The following is an 11,508-nucleotide window of genomic DNA, read 5'->3' as shown; positions in this document are numbered from 1 at the left end:
GAAGTGGACACCAGAGCAGCTTTGGCATGAGTATGGTGAAAAATCATGTCCATCATTGCTGTGTCTCTGCTCTCTCTGTGCCTCTTCAGCACAATCAAGGCCTACGCACACCACCGAGGAAACACAACCACACTCTGCTCTGCTGTCTGAGTGCGATACGGTTTATCATTTAAAAGGTAGAGCATGCAGGTAGTGACAAGGACCTGATGGCAGACAGGATTAAAGACACAAAGAAAAAGAGAAGAGAGAAGATTTTTTGAAAGAAAACTCACAAGTTAAAATACTGGCGATCACAAAAGAGAAGCAGAACAATCTGAAAACCTTTCCTTGAGATCCAATTATGGCATCACTTCGGATGGAGGTCACCGTATGAAAAGAAGAATGATTACAGGAGCAGTCCAACAATGGCTGGCCTTCTTCTGCTGAATGCCTCTTGAATGAGAGGATAGTGAAGAAAAAGTGAGGAAAGGTGAGAGGAGCGTAAAGGAGCAATCACATGCTCTTATTTCTTTTTTTCTACATGTCAACAAACGAGCTGCAGGGGATGCAGGGAGGGGAGCGCCGCGATTAAGTGTTAAATAAAATATGTCCAGCTGACATGAATTGATCACGGAGAAATATGGGACAGGGAAAGGTGATTCTTCAACAGTAGCTACTATAGCTGTGAAAGACCCCCACAGGGGCAGTGCCTGCCTATTCTGCAGTACTTAATACAACATCATCATTGGTCCTTGTCGCACAAACTCAATTACATGTAATCTTCTGGCGCTTTGAAATTGGCGTGAAGTGTTGTGTGTGGGTTGTTGTTTGCTGTTGGATTCAATACAGAACAACAGGTACTGTACATATGAGTACACATTTGAATGTGTAAGTCTAATGTGGTGACTGCAAACTAAACCAGGGCAGGTGATGGTTCTTATGTATTGTTGGTTATGAAGCGTGGTTATAGGCTACCTCCAGCTGACCTCATTACGTCCTGCAGTAATGTATGTAGGAGATTAGCAGAAGGAAAACTGTGCAGTGTATGAGCAACTGTGTGTGTGTGTGTGTGTGTGTGTGTGTGTGTGTGTGTGTGTGTGTGTGTGTGTGTGTGTGTGTGTGTGTGTGTGTGTGTGTGTGTGTGTGTGTGTGTGTGTGTGTGTGTGTGTGTGTGTGTGTGTGTGTGTGTGTGTGTGTGTGTGTGTGTGTGTGTTATATTGACCCATTACATCATCATTATACACGTTATCTGGGGACCCAACACTCACATCCTCAATGTATTCAACTATATCACAGGCGGACATGCACAAACATGCAAAACCAAAGTTGTGTTATTTCCTCAAATGCCACAAAGTTTATTTTGAGTGTTGATATTTTGGTTATGTTACTAAGCAGAACAAAGCAGATATACATATGGGGCTTTGAAACAGTTTAAACTTGTGGTTTAAACAGAATGTTGCTTGCACAAAAATGGCGAACCGGTGTAACAGTCAAAATGACAACATATAGGGATACAAAGAGACAAAGACAAAGGGTCTACAGCCATGCGAGTAGTTTTATGAGGATGTACCTGCTAATGCATACAATGGCAAAGCTAACATACTGATGTTTAGCAGGTATAATGCTCATTATATTTATTAGCTATACATTTTATTTCCTGAATTAAGCCTAAAATCTGAGAAAAAGCAATATTGTGACGTGAATCCTGAAAGTGAGACTTACTATGAGACTGCAGACTGGTAGCAGCTTTATGTGCTTAAAGCTTATAGCTAACTTCGGCATGCTAACATGCTAACCAAGACAACGCTTACATGCTGATGCTCAAAAGGTATTATCTTTATCATGTTCTCTATCTTTAGGCCCAATACAGCTGAGGCTGGTGACTGGTTTGGTGTTTGGTCGTATTTATATGAGACGTAATGGCAGCATCAGATCAGGGGTTCCCCAGAGTCATAACGATTCATCATCTAGGCACAACTAATGTATGTTCATGGTAATGCATCCAATAATTGTTATGGATATTTACTACTTGATGTATCAGCCTAGAGTGCTCGCCAAACAAGGGACATTGCAATCTCTCGAGCCATGCTGTTAACATGGTAGTAAACAATGTATAGTAACAAATGATGAAAAGCATAGAAGGTAATGAGATGCAATGAGATTAACTGAGATACATGCAGGGAGTCCCGGAGATTACGTCACCAGCTTGTTATATGTATGAAGAAATTGTCAGGTGACATTAATTATAGATGCCTTCTGTGATGCCTGTTTGTTTAGCATACTTTGGAAATGAAGAATGGGTCAGCAAGGTCACACGTGAGCGCTGTGCCACTCTTTCTTTCCTGCTCCCCCTCTAATTTGAAGCCGACACTCAAAGAATAATGAGAGGATTGGAAGGAATGGGAGCAGGAGAGAGGGCGACGGTAAAAGAGGAAGATGTTGAATAAAACATAACTGGTAGAAAGAGATCGATGGATGATTGGTCGAGATATGCAGGGCTTTCCTCTCCCCTGCATGCAAAGAGTGCATGCTCTTACAGTCAACATACAATGTTGCACATGACATGTATGAACACGTGCAACAACAACTTTGGATTTCACCTCAGACCACAATCACTAGGGAAATCACCACTGTGTTAATCATTTACATGTAGCTGCAGCCCATGTCGGGGCAGGCTCTCCCTTCGCTCTTCCTACCCGTGGGGGAGTCTCCCTGGACCGGGCCGTCCAGCTCTGCCCCGGTCCAGCACCGGGGACCAGCTGGTCCGAGCAGGCTCCGATAAAACCTCTGTTATTATTAGACATGGGAAATGGAAACATTTAACACGGCTGCAGCTGAGACTAAAGCCCCACGGCCCTTTCTGCAAATGACATTGCTCTTACAAACAGTCCTATTGAAATAAAGCCACTGAGGAGGGACTCTGAGTTTAGAAAGCGTAGCCTTGACCAAGAATTGCTAATCAAAAAGTTGGACAATAAATATGCAAAAGCTAAAAAAATGGCCTTTCTGCTTTCAGTTTCTCAACAGGCATAGAGCCCCAATTTTGTCATCCAATGTTTGATTTTGTCTAGACTCGAGTGTGTTAGTTTGCAGTTAGGCTTCTCGTATTGATCACAGCAGATAGCATCCAATTTTGTTTGATCAGGGTGCACATCATAGGGATTCCTGATTCTGATCACACCGCTGAGGAAAAAAGCAGTGATAGTGCTAAATATTGTTCATGCATCTGTGCATATGCCTGGTAGTATCATTTAGCACTGGTTTTCCAGCCAATTACGCATATCTTTACCCACAAACCACAGATTAACAAGAACTAATACTGATATATGCCTGAGGAGGTACAATGTGCTATTTCACAAGGAAAAAAATAAATTGAGGTTAGTCAGAAAAATAAGCACATCGGTTAAGAAAAACTGCATCCAGCATCTTGGGCAAATAAATGCTCTTGTGCTGTTTTAACTTATTTTATCCGATCTGATCTTATCTTATCATTTTTTATTAGATTCTATTCTATCTTATTATCTGTTCCTTGTGCGATGCTGGCTCCCAATATATCTTATAACAGACTTTCTGGTTTGTTTCCTTTTTTTAAACTCTTAATGGTTTGGGACCGGTCTAAATTGCAGACTTGTGTTAAACTCTGTGATCTTCTCCTGCTAGGTCTTTACAAACACACAATTAAAGCATAAAGAAAACAGTTAGCCTAGCTTTTTTGAATACTATGTTTAAAAAATAATGCCCTACCAATTATACCCTGCAAAGATCAATATGAGATGTGGGCACTTTGAACATTTAAAATGACAGCTGCAAACATATAGCCTTTTGGTTTTGTTTCTTTGTATTATAGGTATTGTAATTCCTCTTCCTTTTTAATTAGTTGTAAGCGTTATGTATTTGTTTTATTTGAATGATCTCTGTTTTTTTTATTTCACTTTTATATTTGTTCATTTGAATTATTGTATTTATTATTTCTTCTTGTATAGTATTTTGAGCTACATCTCTTGTATAGAACTAATACAGAAAGTTTGTTATAATTATTATATTGTCATTAATAATAGTGATATTAAAATACATATTTAGTGTATTAAAACATACTTTTTAAACAAAACAACATAAAAAAGAATGTTGATATTGTTTTTTAATGATATTTTATGTTTTGTCACCTGAGATGTAACATATCTTTGAGATTCTTATTCTCATTATTCATTTATTTTTAATGATTCTTATTCTTATTATGACCATGATTATGATTATTTGTATTATTATTATTATTAGTTATAGTAGTATTTGTTTTATTATGATTATCATTAGTTGTAGTAGTAGTAGTCTTTTTGTATTATTTGTGTATTATTTTGTATTATTTCTTGTACTTACTGTACCAGTGAAAGTCGTCTTAAAATGGACATGATTATTTGTATTATTATTATTAGTTGTAGTACTATTATTATTATTATTATTATTATTATTATTATTATTATTATTATTATTATTATTATTATTATTATTATTTAAAGTAGTAGTAGTATTTTATTTGTTTTTATTATTATTATTATTATTAACTTACTGTACCAGTGAAAGTCGCCTGTCTCACAGCGCCCTCTGGTGGCTCCTCTTTGTCACTGCACTCCCCACGGTCATTGAACCAGTGAGCAGGCTCGGATGTGGTAATCATTTGTTATTTTGGATCGATAGGACCGATCCTTTTAAGGAGGGTGTGGTGTGTATCAGGACCGGAGAGGAACCAGACAGCCCCGGTACTTTGATCCAGTCCGGAGCGGTAGGTACCGAGTATCCCTGCTGCTGTTGTTGTGGTATTGTTGTTGTTTCGGACCGTTACGCAGACCCATATTGGACGGGCCCTGAAAACAGAGACGGTCATGTAAATATTTGCATGTTTTTGTTACATTTTAGCAGCTTGTAGAAAGAGTACCATGGTCCGTTAATGCAGCATACGAGATGCGAGATACATCTTCTAGTCTTCTTTGTGTTCATCATCACACAAGCTACATGCTATCAGAATGGCAGAGAGCTACGCAGATAGCAAGCAAAGGCTGTGTAACGTGATAAAAACGCACTCTGCCGTAAATGTAAACAGGGTTCCTAAAGGTTCTTTTTTTATATTATTGTTTACAATGTGTAATAATATAGCCTATAAAGCCCATCAATTTGACAGCAGTTCAAGTGATAATGGTGCTGCATAAAAAAAAATGCACAATCACGGATGTAAACAGAATGAGGTCATTTGTTAGCATTACTCATTATTCGTCAATGCATTATATAATAATATGATTTAGTCTCAATAACAACATTTCCTTAGGGTTTGAATTGACTTGAATTTCAATGTATGTTTTTTATATTGGTTGCTTTATGAACAACGTCATTCTACAAAACCAAGACACATTCACTTAATAGATAATCATACCATTAATTATATACTGTGATATAAGTGAAAACAAATAAATAAGAAATGAACTTGATAAATAAGCAAAGCTGTGACATTTGAGGGAATCCTAAAGATTATAGAATGCAAATCCCTTATGAAATCTTGAATCGGTTATAAGTATCCTCCATTGTATCATTATTAGTTGATTTGACTGAAAAATATTTAGCTCTGGTATTATTGTCCTTGCTGATGAATCCAGTCATCCCTTCAAATCTGTTATTAATGAATGATTGGAGCATATTTGTGAATATTATTCCAGCGCCAGAGTTGTGGGCATCATCTTCTAGTAAAACTTAAATGAACCCTGGGTATTTCTAAGTCTATAATGAGCATAAAACATCTTATATTCTCTTTTAATCACCATGTGCTTTTCGTCTGAAATCTGTTCTTCTTGTTTGTAGAAGAAGACGTTGATCCTGCAGCACCGACAACTCGACTCAGATCTCTCTTCGGTGACATCATGCGCTCCTCGACCACATCTGCCGCTCTGCTCTGCCTGCTGGCGGGGGCCATGGCTGCCGTTCAGGACCCCCACGCAGGTGAGAGGGCCAACCTGGAGCCAGATGTGTCGCAGAGTTTCGTAATGTTATAGTCTGAGCTCTAGAGAGAGGAGAGACAAGTGAAGAATTAAAAGGAGGTCAAGATGGCAGCATGCTGAATGTATGACATGTCATTATCTCAGCTTCTGACTTTTTCAAATACAACTTTGAGCCTCATTGGATGAGATGCTGTGTATTTGCTTTAGTTTAAGTCTATTGATTTCTAATTTCAACTTCTAAATGTATTTATCGCTACCTTGTTTTAATACACAATAACATTATGTTATTAAGTAGTAAAGGTTTGATCTCTTCTATGATTATTGTCTTGTTTATTGAATCATTAGGACAGCCACTTATTATTATCTTATCAGTTTATCTGCTGGTGATTCTCTCGATTCATAGGTTATTAGGTTAGTTTAATATCACAACGGTCCAAATCCCAGAGCAGGTAATCAAACAGAGAACATTGTCCGATAATCATATTTGGGCAGCAGGAAATGATTTCTAAACAGGAAGCAGGACATTCATTAATCTTAACAGATTTCAATTCTTTTTCTGTCTCTTTCATCTTAATGGAAGATTTAAAAAAACAAAACACATGTAAATATACTTGATGCCCATCGAAAGCTCCAGATACCAAGAAAACTGGTCACCAAGGTAAAAACATGTATTCTGTAATGCTATGAAATAGAAAGAGGCTGTCACATGTTTGTATTTTGGATTCAGCCAAATGGTTATATAGCCTAATACATCCATGTTTCAATGCTCCTATCTTTGATCTCTTGATTTGATTTGATTTATTTCGAATGTGTAAAACAATAATACAAAAAATAAATAATAATGATGAAATTAAACACGAGAATTATTATACTATACAAACTTAAGTGTCAAATTAATAAACAAAGAAATTACTGATTCTAAATTATATATAAACAAATTATCTACTTAATTACACATCCGAAAAGGGGTGGGAAGAAGTTTACACTTATTTAATCCCACCCCTTCTCCCATATATATATATATATATATATATATATATATATATATATATATATATATATATATAGCTTTACTCAGCCTCTTTTACTGGAAAATATCCTCAAAGTGTATTTCGGTCTGTTTGGAGGAACCAACTGAGACAATAACTGTTCCCTACAGTGTTTTTGGACAAGCAGCAGGCGAGCACAATGATTTCCCGTCAAAAGAGGAACGTCGGCGGCAGCCCGGATCAGCCCGGCAGCCTGGAGCAGGCTTGCATGGAGAAGGTGTGCAACTACGAGGAGGCCAGAAAGATCTTCCAGGACTCGTACCGAACGGTGAGTTTCAGGACTTCGCTGTTTACTTCCTCCTCATTTCTTTCTCATCAAACGACCTCAGCGTTTGCTCTTTGCTTTGTCTATATCAGGGGTGTCCAAACTTTTTTCACCGAGGGTCACATACAGAAAAATATACGAAGGGCTGGGCCACTCACTAGAGGTATATTGCCTCATAAGTTCAGTTATAAGTTCAAATCAATCAAATGTAGGTAAATGATGCTTGTGAGTGTTGGCAGCTCATCACTTAAAACAGAAGATTGATTATAATAAGGAGAAATAGGAAGGGTGTTGAAGCTTGTTATGGAAATAAGTCATTGGGCAACTTATCAACTAAGATATGTTAGAAAATGTTTCCAACTTTAATTTACTGAATGTATTTGAAAAGTAATCTTATTAACACATGAATACTACTGTGTAATATATTTTTACATTTATATTTAAGAAGTACAATATAAGACAAGCACACATTTCATTTGTGGGCCATACTCCATTATACTTTTTGAATTTGATGAGGGCCGATTCAAAATGCTCCCCTGGCCGTAGTTTGGACACCCCTGGTCTATATGTAAGTCTGCCTCTAGTGCACTGTGTAAGTGCTTTGTGTAGCTTCCACTGTGCACTTATCATGCGTATTCTCTCCTGCAGGACATCTTCTGGGCTGTCTACATTGGTAAGTGCTGTGTTAAAATGATTTTCCATCACCGCACAGTCATTAGCAGTACATTACATCTTCTCATAGGCATGCTGTCTTGTGTTTAGATGGAGACCAGTGTGCAGAGAGCCCCTGCAAGAATGGAGCCATGTGTTCGGACAGCGTGGGGGGCTACGACTGCGTCTGCAAGTCGGGTTTCACAGGAGTCCACTGCGAAGACGGTGAGGAGGATGTTGTGCCTGATTGTCGTTGCTAGTTCTCTTTTCAGTTAGTGTGTGAGTGCTGCAACCTTCCTCTTCTGTTTCCACGATGCAGACCAGACTGTGTGCACCCTGGAGAAGAACAAAGGCTGCTCCCAGTTCTGTAAACCAGGCTACACGTCCTACGAGTGCTCCTGCGCCCGCGGGTGGAAGCTCAACAAAGACAGGAACAAGTGTGACCCTGCAGGTACGTTTGTTACGTCTTCCTCCAGTGTCCAAGTGAGATTGAAATGCATTTATTTTCCGCTAGAGTATAAATATTTGTTCCGTTTCTCGTTATTTACTGTCATAATCACACCAGTGACAGTATCAGTAGTTGGCAATACAAATCTTAGATCACAAACTCTCTCCAATATTGCTCGGACAAGTATTTGTGAGAATAAAAATCATAAAATAAAAATGAAAACCTAAGACATGAAATAGTGCTGAAGCTCAAATAAAGGAATAATATATATAAACTATAAAGAGATCTCAGAGGGCACAGACCTCTGCCAAAGTCATGCAATTTTTTGCAGCGTAAACAAAAGTGAATAATAGTGTATCAATAAAAAAACAAAAAACATCTTGACATTATTTTTGACTGCAAAAAGGATATGGCTTCAGTTGTTAGATACATATCTCACATTCCTCTTTCAGGCAAATTCCCCTGTGGTAAGGTGAACAATCTGAACCTCTGGGATGACAGACTGTCCGTCAACACTCGCAGCAACTTTGAAGGACTCAGCTGTAGTTCCACAGAGTGCCCCTGGCAGGTACACACACACACACACACACACGCACACACACACACACACACACACACACACACACACACACACACACACACACACACACACACACACACACACACACACACACACACACACACACACACACACACACACACACACACACACACACACACACACACACACACACACACACACACACACACACACACACACACACACACACGAACGAACGATAGACCAGGGGCTCATTGTTGTGCGTCACTGTTTTGTTTGGCAGGCTCTTCTGGTCAGCTCAGAATCTGCAGGTTTCTGCAGCGGAGTCATTCTGAAGGAGAACATGGTCTTGACCACAGCTCATTGCGCCAAAAAGTACAGCTCCTTCCAGGTGGTTGTTGGTGAGTAGACAAACACATGCGCATTTAGTTTACCACTATTACTGCTTCTGGTGAACTACTACTGCGTAAAAGACAAACAATAATAATCATCATTAATGTCTTACCTGCCCCTCCTCAGGCAAGCGAAGCACCACCTATGAATCTGGAGAGCAGACGATGTATTTGAAAGAACTTCACCATCACCCACGCTATGTGGAGGGTCGCCCTGAAAATGACCTGACTGTTATTGAGCTACAAAGCCGCATCAACTTTAAGAAGGAGGTGACTGCTGCCTGTCTGCCAGAAAGAGACTTTGCAGAGAATGTCCTGTTGGCGGGAGAGTATCAGGCCATAGTCAGTGGCTGGAAAGAACCCAAAGAGGAAACTGCCTTCCAGGGCCCGCTCACCTTCAACCAGCTGGTGTACGGCAGACTGCCTAAGTGTCTGGAGACGTACCCCCAAATGATGACCAACAAACTGGGCTGCACCACTGCCCAGGCCAATGCTGACTGCACCATGAGCTCCGGCAGCCCCCTGCTCACCCTCTATAGGGACGTGTTCTTCCTCACGGGGGTGGTCAGCCTGCCGCCAGGGGCCGACTGCAACCAAGGCTTCATCTTCCAGAAAGTGTCGCGTCACCAAGGCTGGCTGCGGAAGATCATGGGTTCAAACTAGGTAGCGTAGTCAGGGAAACAGGGAGGTGACTAGTGATGAAAATATATGATAATGCAGGGGATTATATACTTTAAACAGGAAATCAGATTTAAGCAATTTAGTGCTTGAAGATCAACCTTTGTTTTGTCTTTTAATATTACATACCTCTTAAAGTAAAAACTATAGCAACCATATAGTCTACATCTAGGCTATTGCTTCCCTGTGTCGCTGCTGACGTCCTCATTTATCCACAAGGTGGCGCCTTGGTCAAATAAACAGAGAAGCACTTTCTCTAGCTTCTGTATCGTCTAAAGCAGCAAGAAAAGCAATGAATTATTCAGCATGTGTTTTGTGATGTGCAAATACCTTCTACTAATCTTTATGTAATGTTATTTTTAGCAACTGACATGCACCTTGCAACACTCAAAGTAATCACTGTTCTATGAATGTTATACATGTAATAAAACCCAAACAACACACCTGATGTCTGTCATTTCTTCAAGATACAGTATACAGTAGCAATTTCACAAATGTCCATATCTGAGCATTTGGGAATATCATTAGATTTCATAAGTCGTTGTTATAGGGCTCAAAAGACCTGCTATATTATGAGTTATTTAGTGCTTACCTCCTGATGTTTTTATGGTAAACACAAAAACACATTAACATGGACACATTAGCAGACTAAAAGATTAAAAAAACAACAGTGAAATCTAAAAATCTAAAATGAGTGAACTGTCACACTAAGTAAAACATAGCAATAGTGAAATGAAACCTAGAAACTTCAAAAGGTAGGTTATGTAAAGCATTGTTTGAACTATTGCCAATGGTTTCGTATTCATAATGTTCAGCATCTTTGTTAAGCATATTTGCTAATTAGCACCAAGCACAACATATTTAAGCTTCATGGGAAGATAATTGATTGTATAGCTATTTGTCTTGTAAGTTTTGGAAAATGTCAGAATGGTAACAAACTATTCTCAGGTGAATTTGAATGGTTACCAATTTCTTTGAGATTCCATTGTTGAGACATTTCCCTCAAAACACAAATATCCACTTCATTGTGACACTTCATAAACATTACAGGGATCATAAAATCAGTTTGATCCCTCGTCTGGGAACCATGAATGTCTAAGTTTCATGGCAATCAATTCAAAGGAATGGACAAACCGAATGACTTTGTTTAAATCTTGAAGTCAGTTAAATCCAAAGGCTCTTTTTCTGTTTATACATGTTGCAAACATTCATGCAAACAAGATGAAGGCACCAAATCTGCTGTTTCCATAGGGTTCATACATCTGTTTCATATATAGCTCTTACCATCTATCTTAACTAAACTTTTTTGTCCCATTTTAGCGTGCTGTTCCTGTCACATACCCCTGTGTTGTCTGGCAACATTTCCCCACAGACACTCGCCCTCTGCAGTCTTCTCACACACTCCCTGGTGAACAAGGCCAGGACCGTGTCATACAAGGAGAGAAAAGGAGAGGCAGAAGAATGGGCCAGAGAGAGAGAGAGAGAGAGAGAGAGAGAGAGAGAGAGAGAGAGAGAGAGAGAGAG

At 39.2% G+C, this 11,508-nt stretch overlaps 1 protein-coding gene across 2 annotated transcripts; it reads left to right on the top strand.

Annotated features, from left to right (window-relative positions):
- Window positions 1–4,596: 4,596 nt before the first annotated feature.
- Window positions 4,597–10,427, top strand: proza (protein Z, vitamin K-dependent plasma glycoprotein a). Of its 2 annotated transcripts, none has more exons than XM_034143302.1 (9): window positions 4,597–4,756; window positions 5,824–5,961; window positions 7,120–7,277; window positions 7,923–7,947; window positions 8,037–8,150; window positions 8,245–8,376; window positions 8,826–8,941; window positions 9,198–9,315; window positions 9,434–10,427. In XM_034143302.1, exons 2-9 carry the CDS (start codon window positions 5,883–5,885, stop codon window positions 9,967–9,969), a joined length of 1,278 nt encoding a protein of 425 aa, XP_033999193.1. In that variant the 5' UTR covers window positions 4,597–4,756; window positions 5,824–5,882; the 3' UTR covers window positions 9,970–10,427. The 2 variants fall into 2 exon arrangements, with proteins under 2 accessions (XP_033999193.1, XP_033999195.1); XM_034143304.1 differs by lacking the exon at window positions 4,597–4,756 and adding an exon at window positions 4,780–4,858.
- The last annotated feature ends 1,081 nt before the right edge of the window (window positions 10,428–11,508 follow it).

This window comes from Trematomus bernacchii, unplaced genomic scaffold, assembly GCF_902827165.1.
Source record: "Trematomus bernacchii unplaced genomic scaffold, fTreBer1.1, whole genome shotgun sequence".
Classification (NCBI taxonomy): Eukaryota; Metazoa; Chordata; class Actinopteri; order Perciformes; family Nototheniidae; genus Trematomus; species Trematomus bernacchii.
Note: the sequence above shows the minus strand (reverse complement) of the source record. Positions and strands in the feature narration are given on the sequence as shown.